We start from the raw sequence: 26,972 nt of genomic DNA on the forward strand, positions 1-26,972 counted from the left end.
CGCCTGACATTAATTGGTCTTTAAAACACCAAAACTCAAAAACATTAGATTTCAATAAAATGAAAAAGGTTTCTTATAAAGGAGATATTGTAGATCAGTTTGATATATGACATGTATTTATTAAAATTATGTTTAGAAAAATAAATAATTTGGACACAAAAAATACATGTCATGTCATTGACCCATATATATATATATACACGCACAATTTATTAGGAAGGTGGGCCTTTGCAAGGTCATCCCAATTTTGGGGGGTGTCTGTGACTTAAAAAACTCCCCTGATCTATATAAAGTAAGTTGTCTAAAAGTGTGTGAACACTGCTGTCAATATCAAATGGCCTCAAAATTGGTCCTGTCTTGACAATTGCTCTATTACGACATGACATCATATGAAACCAGCCACTATCTGAAGCTGGTTTTGTTTGATCTTTCCAGCAGTGCATGGCTGTTTCTCCTCTTGAGGGCTCCTCCGAGGTCTCATTGTGATTAGGAATGTAGTAATGTGAATACAAATGACAGCACAAACTGATAGGAAAGGCTTTCTCATTTCAAACAGGAATCTGTATTAGTTTGATAATTTTTCACAAACACATTACGTTCCCATCTCTGCAGAGCTTTCCTGCCAATCTGCGGCCTCCATCTTTTTAGTTTTATTCAGAAGAACATAATAACAGATAATCACTTCTCCTTTTGTGAGCCCAGCCGGGGTGAGAGAGATCAGGTTCTTCTCATTCTCTCCGTCATGCACACACACAGTCTGTCAGTCACAAATCCCTAATGCCTTATGCCGCATTGAGCGAGCGCAGATCTATTGAGTTATATTCCAGCACTCTCAGTGTCGGTGGAAGGCATTATGTCAGCGCTATCTCTTCCAAGGACCAAATTTACCCTTCAGTCTCAGCAAGACCTTGGAAAATGAACACTTAAAATGAATTCAGAGAGTTCTGTGGATCTCCTGACAGCCTGCGCCAGATGGTTAAGATTCAAGTCAAGTGGTCTTGATTTGCTGAAAAAAATATTAGTTTTATTGCAGTCAATGAAATGAGTTTCACTTTGTGAAAATCATAACTGAAACAAATTGGTACAGTTTAATTGCAGCCTTGTTTGTTGCAAGCAAGTGATTGTTCTCTATAAAGTCATCTGAGGTTAAATCCAAGCTGAGATTTCAGAACGCTCGAAAGCACTCGAGGCATTGCGTGTTTTTTCATATTTGTCTTGTGGATTCTTGTTTTCCTCAGGATCTGAAGGATGAAAAGAAAAGAGCTCGGATGGCCGCTGCACGTGCTGTCCTGGAGAAATGTACCATGATGCTCCTCACAGCCTCTAAGGTAGGATTGTGGAAGAGAGTACCATCTGCTGTCTAAAAGATGTTAATATCATCTTTTATGTCAATCAAGTCGATCATATCAATATCAACTGATAATATCAACAGTTCGTATTCATTAACCACATGTGTGCAAAAAACCTATGTTCAAATATTCAATATTCATATCAAAAAGTTTGTACTACAGATTCAAAATTAGAAACAACTTAAATATTTAAGTTTTCAAATATATTATGTATTTACATTTAGATTTCTTAAGAGAAAGAAGTTAAATGAGTTATTATGTGAAAAGTGTTGTTCATCCTGTCAGGAAATAAAAAGACATACGGCCTTGATTTCAGCAACCCACTCAAATGTTTGCTCTCTGTTTTGCAGAAATAACAGTGACTATTGAAGCACTGCATGAATGACATAAATGCTACAAGGCCAAACATCTTTTGATGGTTAATCACTTAAGAACAGGCGCGCTGGAAGCCGTTTAATTCCGGGGGGGCTGAAAGTTGGGTTGGAAAATGTGTGACGTCATTATGTCGTCGGTGGCGACCAGACAGGTGTTGTAGTAGAACCCCCCTTTACCGTCAAAGAGCACAGACGGACGCACCGCCCCAGATTATTGTTGTTTAAAATTAATTACTTGTTAAAACGCGATCATACCATGGGTGTCGGAAGCAAAACTGTGGGTGGTCTTTTTGTTTTTGTTTTTGAATTTTTGCTGGTGTAACGTTAGATACAAATATACTGCAGTTTACTAAACGATTGATTGCGCCAGACAAAATTACGGAGATCACTGAGTTATTTGCCCTGCCTTTTGCCGAACTCGCTCTACTCACTTTGCACATCACAGATCAGAAAGGCATTTATTTTCAATAAAAATTGAGAAAATATTAGAAAAGTGGAAAAAAAAGAGTCAAACACCTAATACGTTTTTCTTGTTTAGGGGTAGGTAAACAGACATGTGTTGAATTAGTGACGATAAAAGTGAGTGGGTCCAATATCATTGGTCTTTAAAAGTGGGTGAGTTTTGTCCTCACGACACACAATGGTTCCGATGCCCATGGATCATACACAGACACACGTTAATCATCACTCATAAAGCATTCTTTTTATTAGTGTTCATAGGCTACATACAATATCCAGCATCTGCCAGGGCTCTTAGTCCATCATGTGCGCATGTTTGGAAAAATAATGATTCATAATCACGTTTGTAAAATATCATGTGTCCCGACCTCAGCAGACTGGTGAGAGTAGAGTTTACATACTTTATTTGAGAAGATTTCCCAATTTTACTTTTCTTAACCGTGTTAGTAGAAAACGTTACTCAAAAAAAAGTCTACAAATACGTTTCTGCTGCTTATTGCTAACCATGACCAAACGAGAGTGAGCGAGGTGACATGATGGTGACGAAAGCACTTCCTGAGGAATTATTAAAATAATTATTAATTAGTTTATATCTTATCCACAGCCCATTATTTTAATCCCATTAAAACAAAGTATGTTATGTCAGTCTATTTTAATTTATTTGATTTCATTTCATGTTTTAAATACAATATAATTTTTTGTATTTTTCAGGGGGGCTGATGCTATAACGAGGGGGGCAGCCCCCGCAGCACCCCCCTTCCCGTGCTACTGCTTATGAAAAAGCACCATGGTTTTATTATTCTATTTTGGAAAGACATGTACCATGGTTTTCACCTTGGTAATATCATAATTTTTAGACGTGTACTTTGTTAACTCCATGGTATTCTCTGACCTCTCTTGATGTACCATGTACATACCCTGGTGTATGAATATGGTAACCACATAGCGCCATGGCTGTCTTTTGCCTATCGAAGTGCAGTGGTACCTGATGATACCTTCTACCACAGTGCATTCTCATAAGCATTCTGTCCGTCAGTGTTTTTCTTTCCTTATTCTGAAGTGAAGTGTAATAACATCCTGTTCACATGTCAAATTTGGCAGCCATACTTATGTTGTCCCTCTGCATTTTGAAGATAATTTTTGTTCATCTCTGCCTCTCAGACTTGTCTGAGACATCCAGACTGCGAGTCAGCACGGATCAACAAAGAAGCAGTCTTCCAGCGTATGCGTCTGGCCCTAGAGCAAGTCATTGAGATTGTGACTGACACGAGGAGCGCTGGGGAGGCAAAAGCACTTCCTATCAGCATCTACGCTGGGATTAAAGACTTTAAGGTGAGGTGTAGGCCAAGGGCTCTTAGATGAATGTCAATAGATGAAGTTTCTCTTTTAATGTTAGACATCTTTTAAAAGTTTTGACCCATGCAGTCAAAAAATACAGATATACAGTACTTCAAAAGTTTTTTATTGAATACAAATTAATACTTTTATTCAGTAAGGACACAACACATATAAAGAGACTGTAAGGATGACATTTATGATGCTACAGAATACTTGTCAATTTGAGCTGTCTATTCATCAAAGAATTATCTTAAAAAAACATGTATATCAGTTTCCATAAAAATATTAAGCAGCACACAGCTGTTTTCAACATTGATAATAAAAAATGTTTCATGAGCAGCATAGCAGAATATTAAAATGGAGGATCATTTGACACCGAAGACTGGAGTAATAATGCTGAAAATTTAGCTTTGCCATCACTTGAATAAATTACATTTTTAAATATAATAGTAAATAGTTATTTTCAGTTGTAATAATATTTTATAATAGCTATATGTGATATGATACTACTTTATTAATCCCAGAAGGGAATTTAAAGTGTTACAGCAGAAAAAAACACACACATAAAATAAAATAAAACAAAATAAAAATATCTACAAACATAGCAAATCGTTTTGCATAAAACAGTGCAAAGTGCTATTCATATTACTAAGCAATACCTAAAATTCCATAGTTCAAATATAAAAAATAAGATTAAACTGTACCTAATATTTCCATTCAGTTGTGTGGCTGTACATCCTAAATGCTGCGGATATAAAGGACCTAATGTAACATTCTTTTCTACATCTAGGAGGAATCAGAATCCTACTAAATGTGGTCTGAAGCAGAAGAAATGCACTGATTCTGATAATTGTTTTAATGTTATGGTTGGGTTGAAATAATTATAATATAATGTACAGAAATTGAACAGTAACTATGTTATACACCACTAATCTCAATATCTCACCAGATGTTTGTGTGTATGTTTCAGGTTAAAGTGGAGGGTCTGAGAGACTCTCTGTACTGTGTGTCCTGTGAGGCGGTGGCGGCTCAGCTGGAAGCTCTGGTAGAGAAAACTGAAGACTTTACAGACTCTGCCTACACCAGTCATGAGCAGAGAGAGACGATCATACAACTCTGCCAGATCACACGTCAGGAGACCAAACAGCTCATCAACACATGGAGGCACGCGGTAAGACGCATACACACTTTAGCTACTGCACCGCATAGTTATTCACCGCATGACTAGAGTCTCACATGATGGCGACAGCAGGGGAAAAACTTCACAAACTGCATTCCAATGAAGCTGTGCAACATGATTGTGTACTAAACTTGCATTCATATATTAACACAAAGTTTCCTCTTGGCTTGTATATCTGTCCTTCACGTCTTTGTTGTGTTTGAAGAATGTTCTGCATGTCTCTCCTCCTCTGGAGTAACTGTCCCTGAACCTCATACACTGGGAAAAATAAGCCCTGCAGTGCAGATCTATAGGTTTTTTATTCATTCATGCTTTTTGCCAATGGTTTCCTTTGGTTTCTTGAATAAGCTATTCATTGTGCCACGTTCTCCTTCATTCTGCGGTACACAGACAAGTTTTATTAATGCTTACATGATTTTAAGTTCTGTATGTAATAATGTGTGTGCATGTATAATGTGCATGTGCATATATATATATATATATATATATATATATATATATATATATATATATATATATATATATATATATATATCAAATAAGGACTTTGTGCAAAGGAAGAGTTGACTCTAAATCTGATGTCTTTAAACTATAGCTTGATGAAAAGAAGGAAAAAGTATAGAAAAACATGCACACTATAATGGTTTAATAGCAGCATTAATTTGAAGGTTAATATTCACTGACATGGTATTCATTACTACATTTAAAGGGCTTGAGAAAGGAAAAGGAGCCATTTTTTCACTTTTTCTTACACTTTACTTAAATAGGAAAATGTCAACATCTTCACAGTTTCTCAAAATGAAAAGTTGAAATTCCAAATTCTTATGCATTTGTGCAAAGCAGCTTCCCTGGGAATCACAGCCCTAACCTCGGCATTACTAGTAGTACCATGATCTCATCAGAATACATGGTTAATGTGAAATGTTGAATAAAAGTATGTATGAAATGCAGGGTTCCCACAGTCATGGATATTAGGGAATTTAACATTATTTTCCAGGCCTAAAAAAGTCATGGAAATAAATAAAATAATTTAAGTCATGAAAAAGACCTGGAGTTTCTAGTAATATATAAATTTGTTTCTAGTCATACTCTACACTATTTTGATTTTTGTAGGCTAGAAATGGCTCATGGGGATGTAGTAAAACTTGCTCGTTGGCTGCAGTCTGATTTGTAACCAACTTTTTGAGCCTTTTGAAAGGATGGTTCATCCCAGAATTAAAAATTGTCATCATTTTCTCACCCTTATGCCATCCCTAAAGTACCGTATAGGACTTACTGTCTTCAGATAAACACAACATTTTTTTTTTGGAAAACAATCTATCATTTAATACGTGCCACTGGGTTGATACTTGAAAAAAATCACAAAAAGTGATTGTGTTTATGAAAGTTTATAGAAATGTCATGGTAATGTGTAGACTCCTAAAAACACGTGATCAATGCAATATCTAGAGAACTGGCAGATAATCCATGTACAAGTGTTTAATTACGAAATTATCAGTGAACACGTATTCACTATTAACGAGGAGTTTTCCCTCAATAAAATCCTAATTACTGCTTATTGATAGTAAGTTAGTCTCTGTAGTGGTTATGTTAAAGGGGTCATATAATGCCATTTTTGTACAAGTTAATATGATTATTTAGTGTCTAAATTAAAACTTTGTAATATACTTCAATTAAAAATTCTATTTAGTATTCTAAGAAATCACTAATTTAACCTGGTGAAAAACAGCTCTGTTTGTTAGCAAACCGGATCTGTGCATGTGCCTTTTATGCTAATGAGCTTTGCTCACCCCGCCCCTCTGTTCTTTGAGTGTGAAGCTTTGATTAGACAACAGGAGAAAGTTTGACAACGGCAGTCTCTCAGGACACATCTGTGCAAGTTCAACCGTATCAATTCGATATATCAGATATATCCACATCAAAATGACTGCCGTGTTCATAATTACACCCAAGAACAGAACACCACAATCGTTTGGACACCATTCTGCTCCAGCGTATCCACAATGGCGGACGACAGCTTGAGCTCGCTCAGGGCAGGTCTGAGATGAAACGCTGCTGTCAATCAACAGTCGTGGGAGTGGGGTCCGATCGTGTGATCTCACACATCGAACGGCTTGATTTCAGACAGGTGAAAACATAAGGAGATTAAAAAAAACACATAGGGTGGTTGTGTACAGTCACAACCAACACACATTGCTGTATAATCAACTTGTATAAGTGCATGTAACGTACCATTATATGACCCCTTTAAGGTATGGATCTAGAATATGGTCATGCAGAATAAGGCAGTAATATGTAATATTACAATATATACTACCGTTTGTTTATTTTCTCTTTTTGAGGATGTAAGACTTGTTTCCAATGAAACTGTTTCCAAGTTTTCATTAATCTCAGGCTATTCACTTGAGGCAATATATGTGGTCTTTATCACAGCTGATTCTGGCCAAGAGTCGTCCACTTAGACAAGAAGAGACTGTCTGACCAACATCTAAAGTGACAATTTGTTTTGTTTTACTTGCAAAATTATAGATTAGTGTGGAAGTCTTAAAATTATAGACACTGGTAATTTCTGTTTCCCAAATGTAAAATATACATTTTTTCCCCTCACAAACAAGTAAAATATACACTTCTGCTTGTGGATGACTGGTTTACTAGTTTTCAGAAAAAAACTCTGACGCCAATCTTGCAAACTTCAAATCCAGTGATTTGTTCTTCCTCAAAAGCAGATAGATAAAAAAAAATCTGTTTACAATTACTTCTGAAAGTTGCATAAAACAAGCCAATCAGATTTGAACTGTCCATTTAAACAAACCCTTGTAATTTTTGAGTGCACCTGTCAATAAACAGACCATGGACAGTTTCCATTACACAGGCACTGCAATTTATTTCCTCTTTCTGTCTACCTAAACAGTCCTTGAATGTTTACGGTAGTTTATGCCTTTGCTGTCACCACCCAAAACTTATTCAGAGACAGTGTTGTTTTTACATCATAATATTAGGGTTGTTCCCCACTTTACCTGTCCAACATTTTAGTGACAGAAACATTAGGTGTGTGTTCATTGAAGTGCAATGACTGTGTTGCAGTTCCAGTGTGATATCTCAGAATAAAGCATGAAGATGAGAACACTTCAAATATTTACACGGCTTGTGTGCCGTGTTTGTGTTGACACCCCGCAGTAATCCCGTCTGAAAGCAATCCCACCCACCTGTCTGCCTGTCCTCTGTAGAGAAAACCACAGATAAAGGCTGTCATGTCTTACAAAGTCCATCTTTCAGGCTATTTGAACCACACTGACACTTGTGTTGAAACTTGACAGGCTCTTCAACATTGCTGGTGCACGTTCGGTTGGTTGAAAATCATTCTGTTTGCAGCGTGTTAAGTTCCCTTTCTATCTTTGTTACTGTTTCTCTTCCCTTCCAGCAGCAGTTGCTTAAAGCCAAAGAGGCCACGGATGAGATGGAGCTCTCTATTTTGAAGACTTGTCAGAGTGTCAGTGATCTCAGGCGAGAGGTGAGACTCTTGTGACAAGCTATGCGCAGGGATTGAATCCCATGAGCCAAAGCATCTAAAAGAATAGTTCCATTGCAGTGGTTCCTATAGCGCCTCTGCTGAATTTACAGTGCCACAACAATTCATATTTGCTCAAGTTGTAAATTTGCATTTGATTTGAATGTCATGAGTTCAGAATAAAATAAAGACTACATATCTTTATATTGCATTCCCTAAACATGCAAAAACATGTTAAAAGGGCTTTATGAAAAAAATGCTTTTTTTTGGTCACACAACAGAAATTCAATTCAACCTTATTTGTAGACAGGGATTATGCAAATACACCAATTTATTTGATTGATCTGGGTAAGAGAGAGAAAAAATACAATTAATATAATTAATTTAATAATATAACTTTCCTCTATTTACAGCTATGACGAGACATGCATGGGAGAGTGATGCAAGTACGCAATCACGCATCACGCTCTGCCTAAAATATATATATGATGGTGGTGTTTTTAACTTTGAACAAAAAAAGTTACATAGTGCACCTTTTAAATGTTCTTTATTTTAGTGTATTATTATTATTATTATTATTAATAAATCAGTACAGTTGCCGACTGGTTGTTCATATAACAATTCCAAAATTTAAAAGTCCAAAATTAACACATTCACTACTGAGTTCGTAAACAAAAAAAGCATTTATGTATGTCGCTAAAACAATATTGTCCTGTTTAGCATGAATTAAATCTTTCTCTTCAGTGTTTTTGAAAAAAAAGCATTTTTGATAATTTTCCAAATGTTTTATGGCACGCAGAATATTTTATTGTATCTTATTATGTTTCTAAACAAAGACATTTTTTATTCTAGATTCATGCAAAACATAAATGGCCTAGATCGAGTCCATCAACACCCTTGCTTCTGCTTGATGCTTCTTTTTCGTCTGTGTTTTGATCCGGAAATTCAGTACTCTTTCAAAAGAAATGTAATGCAGTGAAACAATGAAAACTCGAAAGCTATACATTTCCATCAATAATGGGGAAAGAGTTAATATTAATACTTGGGGGAATTCTTTAGGAAACACTGGTCAGAACTGGTTAACATAATTGCACTTTTCTTTCTGTTTAGCTTCATAAGGTGGCAGTGGGGAGGGCCACTGAACTGCTAAAGCTGCATTCAGATCATCTGGTGCTGCAGGCCCTGAAGGCCTCAGGCGGGGATGGCAACCTGGAGGCTGTGGCTGACTATGCCGGCACACTTACCGAACACAAAGAGCAGCTGGTGGAGGTGAGCAACACTATTTAACATAATTTTACTATAAAGTAATTTACTTTTAAAACTATTCAGAAGGCACCAATGTAATAGCAGTGCCGATTTACATTGTTGTATGTGATAGAGACCCGAGCGGTCACCAGGAGAATCATACCCGGATGTAAAAATGGAAACCAAAGAAGGTGTTTATTAAAGCAGTTGTGCAAAAAGTGCAATTTTTGTTAAATTAAATAAATACGATAAACACAATAAATAGGACAGATAAAACCAACACATACATTTGCACAAACATTTCCATAAATAGCTCAAATGTGTGCTCCCATTTGCACTTCAAAACCATGCCCACTCAAATAGAAAATTTTAAAACAGCAAACAGCAAAATGTGAATATTATAAAATTTAAGATGGAAAACAAACTCTGGGTCTCTCCATCACATTGTGGAATATTGAAAAAAATAGTAAAAATTCATTTATTTATAAAAATAAACTCAATATTAATACCGGTATTCTCGTAGTTATCATACTCCATCTTATCTGTATTCAGTATTTTTTTTATCAGATTGATGCATTGCAGTGCAATTAACAATAACATATACCATAATCTACAAATTCATTTTAGGTATAACTTTAATGTGGTGCCATTTATTCTGATTTCAGACTTGTCGTTTGCTCTGCCACATTTCGGGGACCGAGCCGTTGGAGATCACCTGCATTCATGCTGAGGAAACTTTCCGTGTCATTGGTCCGCAGGTAAACAAAAGAGAGGTTGTCTGCTATAACAGTAGGAATCTGGCGTCTCAGCTTAATATGTTATTTGGCAAGCCTTTCAGAGACTTGCACAATATAGATTTTGTTAATAAAAGAACTAAAGATTGCTATTCGCCTCAGTTAGTGCTTATTTTTCAAAAATCAGCAATGCTTATTTGAAACATTTTGTGCTCTGTTGTTGAGTTTGCTGCTCTGATTATAAAAAAAGCAGACACAAACACAGGTCTTTGCTGATCAAGTCTTATTTGTTTCCCTTTTCAATACAAACATTTATTAACTAATTAAATGAACAGGAATAGGTTAGTTTTGGCCAATATGCAGAATATATTATTTAACAGAGTATATTTGCAGAGCGCATTTAATCAGTACGCTTCATCAGCATATCTGATTGCATGCAGGAATGAGTGTTCTTAGAGAGGGCGACCTCACTCACCAGCCAATAATGATGAGGCCTAAAGATCAGGCAGCCAATAAGAGCACAGCAGGAGAGCGACAGCTTCAGGGGTGCATGATAATGAGTTGCTTTATCAGTAATTCCAAAAGCCACAGGTAATTACCAGCTGAATCCACACCCTCAGCGGAGACAAGCTCTGCTTTGCCGTGTTTGTTTTTTGAAACGTCCTCCCAGTAAGCTGTAAATCATAATTATGCAGTTGCCGACCGAGTTAGATGGTGCATTTATGCTGTGGGACACTGGTGAGAAACCAACAATGAATATTTAAATTCTGATGTTGCACAGGAGTCAAATTATGCAGTCACATCAAAAATTACCCTACAGTTCAAAAGTTTGGAGTTGATAAAATGTTTTTTAAAGAATTATTTTATGCTCATCAAGGCTGCATTTATTTGATCAAAATACAGTGAAAACAGTAATATTATAAAATATTACTACAATTTAAAATAGCTGCTTTCTATTGTAATATTTTAAAATGTAATTTATTCCTGTGATTGAATAAATACATTTTCAGCAGCCATTACTCCACTGTCACATGATTCAGAAAAGCATTCTTATATACTGATATGGTGCTCAAGAATTTTTTTTTATCAATGTTGAAAACAGTTTCAGGTTTTGAATAGGAAGTTTTAAACCGCATTTATTGTCTTTTCTGTTTCTTTTGATCAATATAATTTCTCCTTGCAGAATAAAGGTAATAATTAAGAAAATCTTACTGACCTTAAATTTTTGAACAAAGTGGAAAGAAAGATTGTGAAAATAGTGTGCTAAAAACAGAGCGCTGTTTCCTTCCAATTTCTCCTCTCAGATCATCTCAGCGGCACAGACCCTTGCTCTGCACCCCACCAGCAAGATAGCCAAAGAAAACCTGGATGTGTTTTGCGAGGCCTGGGAGTCCCAGCTGTGCGACATGGCCATCCTGCTAAAGGAGATCAGTGATGTGTTTGAGGGCCGCAGAGGTGCGTCGGTCAAGCTGTTCAGTCTTACGGGACTACAAACTCGAATGAGTCCTTCTTGAACTTCTCTAGCCCATGATATGAAGTGCCCTTATGTCTTTTATGTTATCTGCATTTACCACAGCACATACTACAGTATTGTAATCTGGCTGCCAAGGGTTCTTTCAGGTGCACTAAAATGTATTTGTTCATGCCTATGGGCTTGGCAGCGGTAACAGTTTTTAAAGGTCTTTTTCCTCATGGCCAGATTGCTATCTTTTCCAGCCGCTAAAGATGTGCGGCTTTGACATTTACACTGCATCCACATCCTTCACATGAGGTAATTGAATAGAGGCTGGATAAATCTCTATAGGCAAGGTTATGGGCGCACTGCAGTGGTCAGACCAAGATTACAGGTCTGTGAAAGTCCTTTCGCTCATCTGTGTCTGGACATACCGCTCGAGGATGTGTTTGAGTGATGTTGACTCTTCTGAGTGAAACTGGTTTTCTCATGGCAGAACATAAAAAGCTTTATGTAGCAACAATATTTGTCAAAGTTTGAAGGAAGGCATCAGTAACATGACAAAAATCTGGTGCCTGGGGAGATGTTTTGTTCCAGATGACAGACTCCCAGGCATCATCAGTGCCAACCAAGAAATTTCCCAACACAAACTGTCACCCCCCCAAGATCATGCCTTTGTATATGTTCATCCACATCATAATCCACAGCCATTTTCAGGCTAGACATACATTTTAAAATGTATTTTACGTTTTATGTTATATAGGGTTATGTTTGCAAACTTTAATGTTGTAGATATTTTTGGTCTTAATACATAAAATGTCTACCTTATTTTAGGTGATAAGAAAACATATCTGTCTCTTCCGAGACCAGGGGTGAGTCTCACAAGTAATTATGATTTTATTAAAAACTTCTCTTACCATATCCTTCAATATATTTACTGATTCATCTATTCTCTAGAAACACTCTGCTAACCTGAAGACAGTCAAGGCTGCCAAACTTGATGCTGAGGTACAATTTCTCCTAATAAAATATTATCTGTGACCAGAAGTTGGATTAATGGAAATTGACTGGGTTGAACGTTTACTTTCATGCTCTATTCTTGACTATATTTTAAAATTTTGTCTTGCACTTTATACAGCGGTTTGCCATTCAATTTCCATATGTAGATTACTATATTTGCATTTTCAATCCACGACTAACATCATTTTCTATAAGAGTCTGTAATGACCCAGACTTGACAAAATGTAAGCTACAATGGAGTTAATTAAGATTTAAAGCTACACTGTGTAACTTTTTTAGTGTTTTCTTAGCTAAAAACACTTATTCTTTCAAAAATACATGTGCTCATTAATATATATTTACTCATTTCAAGTAATAAAGTATTCTCGTACGTTTATAATATGCCATTGAAAATACATGGGTGAGGGGTTAGAATTGCCGGTCGCCATGTTGCCCCTCCATCTTGAAAAAGAACATTCGCCAAAGAGGGACATACCCGTAAATTCAAGCTTCGACTTTCACGTACCTCTAGCTCTCCCTCGCACCTCTGTCACATCAACTGATCTCTGCTCACGGAGAAAATTATCTAGCCTACAGTGTAAACTTTGCCTTACGCTAGTGATGTCGTACAATATACAGAATAACGATTGCACTGATAAAAGTTACTTATTAGCTTGCATTCGTCTGGAAACCTGATAGCTGATGTTAGCAATGAAATGGTAAAAAAATTACGAAAACCTAAAACTATTCTTCATTTTACATAGATGTCATAACCTACATGTTAACTGACAAATTAAATAAATGCAAATAATAATAGTTTTCTAAAGTAACCTCATCGCTTGATAATGGACAAGGTCAAACTGGAAGCCATGTTAATCTTGGACTAAATCGGCCACCGTGGGAGTTAAAACGAAATCGCAGACAACACCTATGGCGAAATCTGCTGAGCCAGTCGGCCGAGGCCATGATGCCATCAATAAGTAAAAGTAATGCGTGTTACTATGGTAATCCAGGTCGACTGTTCAATGAAAAAGTCATACCTTCCACCCCAAAACCACAAACACAGTTCTAATGAACAGTTAGACAGTCCAACTAACGAATATATTTAATTGCTAGCGTATATTAGTTCTGTGAAATAAAACAAAATCAATGTTACTCATAGCCTGTCAAGCCAGACCCATATCAAGATGTTTGGTCTGAAAACTCAGCATTGACAGCTCAATCCGAGGGGCGGGATAAACGGTTGTCTTTCTGCACGGCGTGCACGCAGTTTGATAGCGCTACAACCAGCCAGAGCAATGAAGGTAAAGCAGAGCTAGCTGACTGTGGTGTGGCAAGCAGCGGGACGAGGGACCGCGAGAGCGGGCCGGTGATTGATGTTAACGAGTGCCAGCTGCGTGGCACACCGGTCTCGTCTCGCGGCCATGTGACGGGAGCATATAAGGAGGAGCAAGGACAGCGGAAGACGAGACCGGTGTGCCACGCAGCTGGCACTCGTGAACGTTAATCACCGGCCCGCTCTCGCGGTCCCTCGCCCCGCTGCTTGCCACACCACACTGACCAATTAAACTTTCGCCGTATCCGGTCAGCAAAACTCAGAACACATCTTCCCTTCTTAAGAATGACTTCAGTGCCGTTCTTTTCTCAGAGAAAAGCTTAACTCCAAGTCTTCCAGAGTCGCGGTCAAAGCTGATTCAAAAGACCGCCATTCGCCAGTTTCTGTGTTTACTAGAAGCACGCAAGCGCAACTCGGCCGTCATTATGTTAAGCCCCGCCCACTGACTCTATACATGATGGGATTGGTTTGACCAGATTTTGGCTTTTACAGCTCAGAAGTGTATTGAGAGTTGCTAGACGACACTCGCGGCAGATTAGATTTGCTACTGCTAGGGTGCGTCTACATTTCTAGGCTATGTTACTCGTCTATCGAGAAGAAATAAAGCAATCTCGTCGTCCGACTGCAGGCCTTAGCGCTCCTTGAGTGCTCTGCAGCGCTGGAAAGCTGAAATTTCTTGCCTATTCGTAAACCTTCTTTTGCTCCATAGACATTTTCCACGTGTTTTTTTTTTATCTGCCATCTCTCTCTTTCTCGTCTCTCTCGTTTCTTTTGAGTAATGATATGGACTGAGCGATCTCTTCTCACCATCATTAGTAGACACGCCCCTTACTGCTGATTGGCTACAAGTTTTTTTGTTACTCGGCCTGAGACACTTTTCTAAAGAAATTTTGAAATAACACTTACCCCACCTTAAAGTTTGAAAAAAATGTATGTGCCCATGTCATTTTTATTATTTTTTATTTCAGTTTAAGTTATAATTTTTTGTACTTTAACAAACTTATTTCATCTAGTTGGAAAGGTTTTTAAGCTTAAAATATATTTTTTATTTCAGCTTCATTTCAAAGTCTGAAAACAATTTTTTATTGTTTTAGTTTAACATTAACCATAAGAAGTTCGTTTTCATTAACAATGACAAAACTGCCACTGTTACAGGACCCTCATTCACATCTGTCCCCAATCTATTTTCAGTTAACGTAATCTTTGTGTGCAACAAACATATTTTTAATTAAACGTATTGAAATTCATCAGTATTCGCTGGTCTATTATTGTGGTCATGGCCTGACAAGTCTTCTAACATTGATCTATTTAGGAGCAAACCACCATTGCTAAGTTGGGGCTGGAACTGTGTCTCCTCACCTCAGATGTGGACTCAGAGGTGGAGCGCTGGGACGAGCAGGGCCATGAGATGGTTCGACTGTGCCAGATCATATCCAGCATGGCGTATTCAATGTACCTCTTCACCAGGTAACTCCCATTTCATAGACTTTGTAGTCAGATGATCAGATTAGTTCGAGTTGTGCCGTATATTACACAGGAAATCAAGTACAGTGTGCTGGAGAGTTTAAGCTTTATGAAAAATGTCTGTTCAGAAAAACAAAACCATGTTGTTGTTGTTAATCTGCTCTCTGTCATTTTACACAATCAGTTTTATGGATCTTTAAGGACGTTTTATTAACTTTCTGTTGTTTTGCCATCTGTGATTAAGGGGGGAAGGCCTGCTAAAGACAACTTTGGATCTATTCCACCAAGCTGAGGTAAGGCAGCGTTCGCTCTCTCTCATAGGTTTTTTAATTGAATCTGTTCAAGGTGTCATTAAGAGCAATGAGTCCCCTGAAAAAGATGGATCAATATATTATTAAAGGGCCAGCTGTCATTTGTCTGAGATAGTGTGATCCAGTGCAGGTAGTGTGCTGTGAATAGGGAGGAAATGCTGAATAGGCAGTGTGTCTTTTTATTATTGTACGCTGGCTTCCACCCAAACACACCACCTTCCTCTTAACAACCTCTTATCTCTCAGAGCAAGCCTACCTGCTCAACGCCACAGTAGAACAGCACTGCAAAGTTCTCTTAAAGTGCCCAATTATGCTTTTTTTAGATGTTACCTTTCATTTAGTTTGTAATATAGCTGTTTGTGAATGTAAAAGGTCTGGAAAGTTTTAAAGATCAAACTGCACGATAATTGGAGTGATTGCCCGAGTCTGAACTGCCTGAAACAAGTCATCAATAATTTTAGTCTTACTTACTGTATAAAACATAGACTGTAAAAAAATATGGACGTAGTGTCCGTGATCTCACCCATAGGATTCCGATAAGCCGTTCTGAAGCGTAAAGTAGGGGTGAGGTGGCCATTGCCTTCTTGGCAGCGCTTTATCACGTGTCACTCCCGGATAACAAAAAATGGGAAAAGAGGTGGGACGTGGGCGGAGATGAGGTGATGCAATGACTGTAGACGGTGGATTAATTGCTATCCACCTGTCACTCAAAGTAACCAAAACCTTAATAATGCAGAACTTTAAGGTTTTATATAATGTAAACAAATGAGTTATAAAAAAATGCACCCCCCTCACAGTTGTCATGAAGGTCAAAATTAGCCGTATAGACCAAAACCACAATTTGTTCCAGGCAGTAAATATGTTTTTTTCTGCTGTAATGTTGGGAATTTTAACATGGGGCTTAATAAGATTCTGCTCCCTTCTGGAGTGGCCAGTTTAGGAATTGCAGTTTACATTACTTCCGTATTGGCTTCAAGAGAGATTGCGGGAGGTTGCCGCTTGGTATGAACTTATGTAGGTTTGTAACAAATCTGCATAATGCCAGCCTATGGTCTTCTTTAGGCACCCGTGAACAGTGTCTTTTTTGACCCTCCCTCAAACACTGTAGTTGTAGCTGAGACCTGTTTTGTGTTTTCGACATGTTGGGAAGACGTTTCTGCGTTGCAAAAGCAAATCCACTTTGCATGCACTTCCAAAGGACAAGGACTCAAATTGATATGGTAAAATCGACACCATCCATATTGTTTATATCGCTGTGTATACAAATGCAGAGGAAGCCTCCAGAGCTGAAACGCAGATATGCTAATGAGTGTTTGGTTTCCACGCTGAAAGCTGATTGATTGCCAATTGATCAATCACAACAGACCAACAACCAATCAGAGCAGAGTAGGCACGCAGAAAGGAGGGGTTTAGATAGGCTAAATTCTTGTTCGAAACATTTCAAACACGGTGAGAATAGAGCTGATGCTATAAGAAAATTAGTGTCTTTTGACCTTGGATGCATGTGAATCTATTGTAGGAGTACTCCAAAACAAAATTAGAAATCTTTAAAATAGAATAATAGGGGCACTTTAATACATCTACTGTATGTACCTCTATTTATGGCCCTTTTTGACTTCGCTAGATAATGTCAAACTCAGTTACAACTTGGAAACTTGGAAATTTAAAGTAAGTCTCAAAATTATCTCACTTCTGTCTGTTGTCATGTAAAAATAATCAAAACAGCGGCAACCATTTATTAAAACATAGTAGGATACCTCTATAGTACATATGCCATTTTGTATGACTCTTACCTGATTTGATTTGTTCTCCAAGACCATACAAGAGCATAAAGAGGAGATTTAATATAGCAATTAGGTATTTTGCTGTGTTAATTATGGTATTTTTCTTACATGGATCAATTTTGATGTTATAGCATTGCTATGGTAACGACCAGTTTTTAAAGATCTGACCCGCTCAGAGAATCTCCTGGTAATTATTACATTTTTGACATGACACAGCATGGCACTAACCTTTGCATTTGACTCCTGAATGGCACTTTTTTCATTTTTTGAGCCATTTTCACTCACAAGACGTCAGTCCTGAATATTAGTCCAATGCACAACTGCAGGGATATTGGAGTTCATACTGATGGAATAAAGTGAATAGTAGCTCTTGTTGCAATAGAAAAAGTCAATGTTATGAGATATGCTTGTGCATTGACTTGACCAACCTAAATATAAGCTTTTTATTTGAGCATAAGAAACAGCTCTGGGATGGGTATTGACAGATTTTGTTACTGCTTTTAAATATTTGATATACATGTGAGTGATACGTAAGAGTTTTTGAGAATTTAGGATTTCTTCATTCACATTTGGTCTTGGATGCCTGTATTAGCTTCCAGAGGCAATGTAAATAAATGTGACCATCCGAATACTTTGTCATGTGATCTCAACATGACTGCCACCATGTTCAGTTTCAGGCCACTTTTCAGTTACCTGAATAGTTTATTCTGTATAAGAACAATGCAACAATCTTATAGAATAAAATTCTCAGGCCTAATATCTAAAAATATTTTTATCTTGTCCCAGTATACATCTTTGTAAATATATTTGTACTATTCAATTTTATTTAGGTTTGATTCATTTTTATTTAGGAGTGATTTGAGTGATTTTTAATCAGTTTATTTCATAATCCTGTTCTTACAATTTTTGTAAATTGTACATTAATTTAAATCGTTGTTGTTTTCCAGGTGTTGTCAGACCAAGGTCTCCAGCTGTGCCCCATCCTCCACTCTCTCTCCACACAGGTAAAGTACCCGGCGTTCCCACCAGGCCCTTATGCACCACAGTTTAATTAGATGCCTGTAAATAAAGGACTGTAATGACTGCCATCCATCTCATTGGGACCGCAGAGAAATGGCTATCAGTGTTAGTTAACCCATGCCCTGGCTGGGGCGGACAGGGGCCACACATCCATAATCACAGAGCCTGACACCAGTGGTACACCACACGGTTTGATTAATAATCTCATCTCACAATCTCACATGCCTGACCCACAATGCATCTCTCCAGCTGAGAGCAGAGTACAGCTAATAGAAATTGCTTACGTCCACTTATTTATCCATCATTTAAATTCAGCAATTACCTCACTTTGGCAAACCTGTAATACAATTTTAGTACAAGTCCCAATTAGGACTATTAGATTGTTAAATTTGTCCTTGCCTCAGGAATCCCTGAAAAGGGTCATAAAAAAAGGATAAAACAATGCTATATGCATAATATATGCATTTATATATTGTAAAATTGTCCTATTTAGCCTGCCATGTCAGTACTTTTGCATATTTAATGGAAATAACAAAAAACTTGATGTCTAAAAAAACCCTCAACAGTCTCCAAGCGAAACAGCCACATTGTTCGTGTTTGTTTAGACTTCATCTCTCATGTGATCTGACAGTACTTTAAATGTTATGGGAATATATTGTGTCTGTGTTATAGCTGCAGGATGAAGACAGAATGCTTATTATATCTGAGACTGAGAAGCTGTCAACCGCATGTCAACAGCTTCAGGTCTGCACCAAGACTCCGGTTCAGGGGAAGAGCGGCATCTTTCAGAAGGTAATGCAATATAGCAGTAGGCCTGTCCTTGTGAATCAGTGAATGGAACAGATGAGACATAAATAGGGATTCTGATTGTTTGACTTGTCCATTCAATCCAGTCCAGTAATTCACTTTAATTTATAAATTAGAAGATTGATCTTAATATAGGCATTTATAGAGAACAATACAAAGTTTATAGTCACAGGTCACTGCCACGTATAATTAGATAATCTGTTCCTCCTGCAAAGACCATGACCTTACTCTATTTCGTGACTTGATTTAACCTGATAAAATGGCATGCTGTCTAGGGTCATCCTTCTGTTTTGATAAAGCAAAGGTCACAGCCAAAGGCAGGTTTAAATAGGTTTATAGAGGCTATGTTTGTGTCGTGCTGTGGAACCAAGAAAACGATCTCTGGAAAAACAAGCTCAATCAGAATCTCTCAGCATGTCTCACCCTCACATGGTTTCCAAGAAAAATTATATATCCACACAAATCACCTGTCAGAAACATATAGATTGTTATCACTGCAAAATAATAGCTCAACGACAAGCAGCCATGTTGCGCTTGTTAACGTTTTTCATTTATTTTGGGTAGCTAATGATACATCTGTTTCTTGTTTTGTTCAGGTTGAATCATCCATACAGAATACCAAAGGCATTTTGACAGTGGTGGTCTACTTACTGCCGATCTGTAATAAGCTCATCAGAAAGGTTGGTAGCAACATAAAGATCTGAAATTATTTTTTAAACATTTTTTGCATCTATTTATTTAAACATTACATATTGTATATGTAATCATATTTTCTCGTGTGTGTATACAGACGGACGGACAGACAGACAGACAGACAGACAGACAGACAGACAGACAGACAGACAGACAGACAGATAGATAGATAGATAGATAGATAGATAGATAGATAGATAGATAGATAGATAGATAGATAGATAGATAGATAGATAGATAGATAGATAGATAGATAGATAGATAGATAGATAGATAGATAGATAGATAGATTTGTGAACAAAATATAATTGTAATATTGGGCATTTATTATATTATTAACCTATCAGCAATAATGAGACAATAATTGTCAGCTTAATTGTTATCAACCTAAATTTTAACATTTGGTTGTGGCTGAACAGGACACAAACTCTGATTTATATGTAAAGGATCTCATTTTGCCAATTTAGGACACGGTGTTACACTTATGTTATTATAAGAGATTTTAGCTGATTACATTTTACAATTTTACAAAGATTATTAGATGATGAAAAAAGTAATCACAGGTAATTATAATGTAAAATGCATAATTAATGGTTAATTAAGGTTCCTAATGCTGGAGGTTTCCTACAATAGATTTACATGCATTAAAGTTCAAAAACACTTAAACTGTCACCTCTCATTTCTCAGAGTCTGAGAACTGTTAACGAACAAAACAACAAACAAATATCTGAATGTCATGCACAGTGATATGAACAGTAATGATGGGATTCAATTTAAACCCTCATCCTTTGGAAGTGCATGCTAAGTGGATTTGGTGTCTCCGACACATTGACAAAACAAACTGTTCCAGTCTCAGCTGCAACTACAGTGTTGGAGGGAGGGTCAAAGTAGATGTTATTCACAGACGGCCAATGAAGACCATAGGGTGGCATCATGCACTTTTGTTACAATGTAATGTAGGTATGTAACAGGAAGTGAAAATGGAATTGCTGATGACTTGTTTTAACATATTAGAATATATTTATTTTAAATATTTAAAAAAGCATAATGGGGCACTTTAAATATACAATATTGAATGTTACTAATCAATTTAAAAATCTCTAAATAAACTGATATATTGTGCATCCTCAATTATTATGTAATGTTCACAAATGTGATTTATGTCCTGTACAATTGTGATTGTGATGTGATAGTTTTATTCCCTATTGTGATGTATATCCGAGTAAGAAAAAGGGCGGGGCTTGATTTTGTCCATTGGGAATTAATTGGATCGTTGTGGTTCGCTGTGATCTCATGTGAGTGACAGGTTGTCCCGCCCTCATGCCAGTATTCACATCATCAGAGAAGAGATGTCAATCATTTGCAGTAATTACTGCAATATTCAATTTTCCAAATGTTTTTCCAAATTTTGATTTCATGGCAATTCACTTTTTTTTATATGATCGAATCCTAGTGTGTTTATATTTAACTTTACCTTCTACCTTTAATTCCAGTGTAAATCCGAATGCAGTTGCCTGGCATCTCAGCACTGGAGAGAGAAGCAGCTGAGCACGCCCGTCGTCAGCGAGGAAACTCTGAACGGCAAAGGCTCCAACGGCTTTGGGGTCAAATCTCTGGAGCAGCACATGGCCAGCCTAACATTCCTGGAGAGCAAATAGCTCTGAAAAGGCGATCGTGCCTGTTCTCGCACACCGTGCATGGCAATGCACTGGCTCTCGCTCACAATGTGCCATTCTTTGTGATCCTGCCCATTCGCTTTGTGGTGTACGATAGAGTTAGTGTTAACAGGCTCATTCCAGATACCAAAAATATTGAAGAAATACCCTTCATTGCATGTGCTGAAGTCATTATGCAACTGTTTCAAGTGTAATGGCTGATAAATAAGCTACGGTTTTAACCGAAACAATATTCGACAGCGTTTCTCGTGATTAGCCAACATTGAGGTGTACATGATAAAAAGTTTTGATGCAAAAAACTGCACACTGTATTTAACATAACTGCCTCATGTACAAGTTGATGCCAAATATATCCAGTTTTAATCATCTTCCTACACTGGACATGCCACATGGCAGTCTGCTCAAGGCTGTAAGACACAACTTCAGTGATTTTGGATATTACAATGAGAAATTAGCATCTTGGTGTTCTGTTTGATAGTTTACAGCAAGGAAATTTACTGTACAAAGAGACATTTCTGAAGGATGTTAATGAAAACTCTTAGAGACAGAATGAGCCCTAAAATGATTTTTTTTTTCATTTACTCACCCTCATGTTCCAAACCTGTATAACTATATTTAAATGTGCCTATTCAAAACAAAGGTGTAGTTTGATGACGCCAAGTTTGAGCGCAGCCTCTTGGGACATGTGGTCTTCACCTCACAGCCAGTAGAAAATAGGACTCAGGCAGAAATCATGTTGATGGATGCGGTTATTAATGTTACTGTAGTGTGAAGCAGAGCAGAATCATGTGTTGTAGAGCGGAGCACGGCCGCTGGAGGGATTGTTACACAAACACACTTTTATTATGACGGGATGGGATACAGTCACCGGGCACGGCCGCTATTTCTGCTTTTCCGGTCATGAGTATGAGGTAATGCAGCTCTGTTTATCATATTAGATACATTTGAGTGTGTTGAAAATTATGTTATGACGTTACTCTGTGCGTTCGCTCGGCGGCTGCTGTGACACTTGTTGCACACTGCTAAGAAAGCGTTTCTGCCAAATAAAACCGGAAACCGAGGGTAACGCAGATATGACGCAATTGACAGGCGACTCTCTCAGACGCTTTGCTCAGACGTCCCGGCTCCTTGGTTAAAATAGCAATTTTCTCACAATTTATAAATAGTTGGAAACATTTCAGATATTGTAAGAACTCAACTGAACAAAATATATAAACTGGCTTAGTGGTTTTTGGATATTTTACCGCAAAAATACTACATAGTGCACCTTTAATTCTGTCAAACACAAAAAGATTTTCTTCTTCTTCGGTTGTATTGGTTGTATGGACAAAATATATTATTTCACAGGGGATCATACAGGTTTGAAACGACATGAGGGTGATTTAAATGATGAGTTTTTCATTTTCGGCTGAACTGCCTCTTTAAGTTTACTTTTGTAGGAGTAACAGCCTTGTAATAGTATTGACTGCCTTGTAGGTCACTGTGATTTCTATTTTTACTTCAATCCTAACAATGTAAGTCAAGCTTCGGTACATTAACCCAAAAGGTTAGAGTGATGACAGTATATAAATCAATAGTTTAGGCTGTCATGTACTGGAGAGCTAGTATGGCACAGGTTAAAAGGCTCTTGAGAATTGGGTTTCCATTCACACACCAATTCTAACTGATACTTTGCTCAAAAGTTCCTCTGATTTATACTAGTCAGTCAAACAAACCATAAGCTTTAGAGATGATTGTGCAGCTATGACCTCGAGTTGTATTAGTGTTGGACCATTGAATGATTGTTAAATCAGAAAAACTAAATATACGTTATTTTTCTTAAAATATTTATGACTGGGTGATTTATTTATGCACAAAGCATGACATTTTAATTATTCGGTTTTTTTACATTTCTCCCAACTAAGGTCATCCAATTTATCTATTGAAACATGTTCATAATGAAGTAATTATTCTCCTCAATTAACACATTTATTAAAAGCACATACTAACTTTAAAATTATTAAAGTGTTCTCTTGTTGGGCGCACATTCAGCTATAGACACAATCCTATTGAAAATACATGTTTACATACACTAGTTTCAGTAAGTTGGTTTCTATTTTTAAAATATTATAAAATGTAATTTATTCCCATGATAGAATTAATTAAATTTCAGTGTCACTTGGTCCTTTAGAAATCATTCTAATATGATGATTTGCCTTCAAGAAACGTATTATAAATGTTGAAAACATTTTGTAACATAAAATCTCTGTACTTTGGCTTTTGATCAATTTAATGCATCCTTGCTCAATACAAATATTAAGTACTTTTAAAATGGCAGTGTACCTTTTGCTTGTGATGTACATCATTGTTATCTGTATAAAAAGTGCAAAATCTTGTTTGTCACAATTACGTTCACATGGCTGTTGTTTTATGGTGCATAATTTGACACCTTTATATTATTATTATTCTTAGGTTAGGCAAGTAAGTTGAATATGACAAATAAGCACTTTAAAATACTTACAATCGGACAGAAGACTTCTCCTTGGTCTGTTTTGGCTCAATTTCATAAATCAATGCCTCGGGAGGCAAACTTTGTTAAAAAAATGGAAGTCATTTTTTGATTACAAAATTAGTTTCTCTAGCAGTATGATTATTCTACAGATACTCAATATAGGTTAAAGTACAAATATCAAAATGTATTTAAATCAAGGCAATATCAGCGATGGTTCTGGTGTTGGGCCGCTCTCCATATGGTCACGAAGATATTCACAGATATTTAAAGAGACATAGTGACCTCCCCCAAATGAGGTCATTCAGACTGCGATTGCACCTTTAAAACATTTGTGTTGTTCTCTTCACTTATTGGCATCACTTCTCTTGACGGCAACATACTTCCTGCACACTACTTATAAAGTTGCTTCAATACATGTTCTTTAGTTTGAGCATAAATAAATATGTTCATATGCAGAGATATGTAGAGCATTCTCACCCTCATTATCTCAAATGTAACTACCCCTGTTTCTACACTTGTACATCTCTGCAACGCTCTCCAGGCTAACACTCATAGTACTACTGAGTGAATACTAGAAGTCATCATATAAATGTTATATTCATTGTATTATAAATAAAATATTTAATGGTTACATCATTGCCTATATAAGGCTGTAAATAAAATAAAGCATTAGATAACACTGTTTATTGTTTTAAAAGCACTGACCTTGTTTGGGGTAATGTGTGTAAAATTGATTGATTCAAAACAACATAATACACACACATAGCATTTGAACGATGCAAAAATGAACATATGGGAGTCAGTTCAATGGGAATCCGCCCAGAATGGAGCTGTTCCTTTATTAAGCATTTCCTCAAATGAAAATAGTTCTTAATGAAAAAAACTAAACAATAAACTTGACAATGGCATTTTTATGTATCTCATAAATAATGGTCCAACAAAATGCAACCCAGTGAAATCCACAACTGTTCTGGATCCAGCAGACAGGTCTTCATTCCTTCAAGTCATCATTTTCTTAAGATGTCTTTTTGAAATGCAAGTGGCACACAGCTATGATGCTATTGACGTTCTCACCTGCTTGAAGCAATTATTCTTCAAAGGAGACTCAGCAGTCAGCAGCTTCAAAGTGCAAGTTGATCTCAGCAAGGCTCTCTTGTTGGTTTCTTTTCATGAGAACCTCCTCATATTGTTCTCTGGTCAGAAGTCCCTCGGTGATGCTCTTACTCTCTTCAAATTTAGGTAATATAACCGCAATATATCCTTCTGTGGAAGGCTGTGCCAAAGAGAATGAAAGCACAAGTCACACATGTGGTCTTTAGTTTGAAAAAAGGAGATTTTCCATGCGATTCTATTGTGAGATATGATGCATAGATGCTCACCTTTTCCAATAACAGATCTGGCTTGTTCAGAATGGCTTCATTTACTTCTAGGAGACGTCCTCTGATACAGCTGTAAACAAATATGTTGAATTGAGATCATTTTATGATTATAGAAACTGAATGTGATATATATCTAGTGGCTAACAGACCTAAATATGGTGTACTCCTGTTCATCTGTACACGTTATTCTACACAGTGGTGCAAACTCTGTCAGGAACTGACCACCCTGCAGAATAAATTATACATATTCATAATGTTCAGGGAAAGAGTAAATTAAGATATACAAACAATTAATCACATTCATCATTAGAGTCAAAGGTACTCACTCGCTTTGACTTTCCAGACACCTTGTTCTTCAGACGGCTGCATCCATCGCTGATCTGGTAGTTTATGTTTTTGATTTTTCGTCCATTCTGAAGGATAGGATGAGTCTCGGCAAGTGTGATGACGCATATTCTGATGAGAAGAAAACAGCGTTTCATAGCAAAGGTGAATTTAGAGGTAATGGACACATATAGCTCAGTGGACATGCATGCATCATGAATATTTCCAACATGGTGTCATCTCAGATTATATACAGTATATTCAGCACACAACTATATGTAGCAACTGTAATTTCTGAAGAAATTGAGTATATAAACCATTTCATACAATAAATATAAATAGTTGATTTTGATTGATTGTTATATTTTAAGACTGGAAGTCTGAAAGACTGGATCTGGAATAACAGATTTGAATTATATACATAATGCATTTGACGTTATGGACCGGTGTATAACAAAAATAAAAATACAAAAAGGTACAAGAGTAATCCTATAAAAGTGTAAGTAGTTAAAAAAACACTTTATTATTTATTTAAAAATAATAATATCTACCTGTTGGAGTGCTGTAGAATGCAGTGATCCTCACATACTTTCCCCTTCAGATCTACAACACCAATACAGTAATTAATCAACATCTTTTAAATATATAGTGTAAGTGATATATTTAAAGAAAATCCCGCTTCAAAATGCTAATCTAAATCTGAACATGCATTGATCTTATATCATTTGATAACAAGACAAAACAGAATTAGCAATACTGATCAGAATATCACCTGTTCTATACCAGCGGGTGAAATATCGGTCGATTACTGATGGGGCTTTCTTTTCACTGTCTTCCATGTCAATAGCCACCGCTTAAAGCGGCGATTATCTCAAAAAGAAAAAAAAAACCTTTAGAGAGGTAGATAGTCTGGTCAGATCCAAACAGAGATGCTTGAAGCCGGACGACAAATCCGGCTACACAAAAAAACGTCCGCTCTGAATTTACATCCGGTTGAGGTGTCTGCCGGTGGTTTTCATCAGCTGTGTCGTGCACATTTACTTTATCT

The 26,972-nt window shown here is 37.0% G+C and overlaps 2 protein-coding genes across 3 annotated transcripts in view; one reads left to right on the plus strand and one right to left on the minus strand.

Moving 5' to 3' along the window:
* ctnnal1 (catenin (cadherin-associated protein), alpha-like 1) overlaps positions 1–24,753 on the plus strand; it is a 72,774-nt gene extending 48,021 nt beyond the window's left edge. Inside the window, exons 5-19 of one of the 2 annotated variants that reach the window (XM_067426747.1) lie at positions 1,239–1,328; positions 3,344–3,514; positions 4,491–4,691; positions 8,122–8,211; positions 9,319–9,477; positions 10,119–10,211; positions 11,492–11,642; positions 12,475–12,512; positions 12,598–12,648; positions 15,288–15,442; positions 15,684–15,732; positions 18,482–18,538; positions 19,227–19,346; positions 19,958–20,041; positions 21,548–24,753. In XM_067426747.1, the coding sequence (XP_067282848.1) occupies positions 1,239–1,328; positions 3,344–3,514; positions 4,491–4,691; positions 8,122–8,211; positions 9,319–9,477; positions 10,119–10,211; positions 11,492–11,642; positions 12,475–12,512; positions 12,598–12,648; positions 15,288–15,442; positions 15,684–15,732; positions 18,482–18,538; positions 19,227–19,346; positions 19,958–20,041; positions 21,548–21,712 (1,674 nt within the window). In that variant the 3' untranslated portion in view covers positions 21,713–24,753. The remainder of the gene's footprint in view (positions 1–1,238; positions 1,329–3,343; positions 3,515–4,490; positions 4,692–8,121; positions 8,212–9,318; positions 9,478–10,118; positions 10,212–11,491; positions 11,643–12,474; positions 12,513–12,597; positions 12,649–15,287; positions 15,443–15,683; positions 15,733–18,481; positions 18,539–19,226; positions 19,347–19,957; positions 20,042–21,547) is intronic. The other variant, XM_067426748.1, reaches the window with a different exon arrangement.
* Positions 24,754–24,908: 155 nt separating this feature from the next.
* Positions 24,909–26,898, minus strand: abitram (actin binding transcription modulator). Its single transcript, XM_067426749.1, has 6 exons — positions 26,697–26,898; positions 26,476–26,527; positions 25,927–26,056; positions 25,750–25,826; positions 25,601–25,670; positions 24,909–25,494 (listed from the first exon to the last, which is right to left on the minus strand). Exons 1-6 carry the CDS (start codon positions 26,761–26,763, stop codon positions 25,327–25,329), a joined length of 564 nt encoding a protein of 187 aa, XP_067282850.1. The 5' UTR covers positions 26,764–26,898; the 3' UTR covers positions 24,909–25,326.
* Between the last annotated feature and the right edge of the window lie 74 nt (positions 26,899–26,972).

The sequence above is a fragment of the Pseudorasbora parva genome, chromosome 19 (assembly GCF_024679245.1).
Source record: "Pseudorasbora parva isolate DD20220531a chromosome 19, ASM2467924v1, whole genome shotgun sequence".
In the NCBI taxonomy this organism is placed as follows: domain Eukaryota; kingdom Metazoa; phylum Chordata; class Actinopteri; order Cypriniformes; family Gobionidae; genus Pseudorasbora; species Pseudorasbora parva.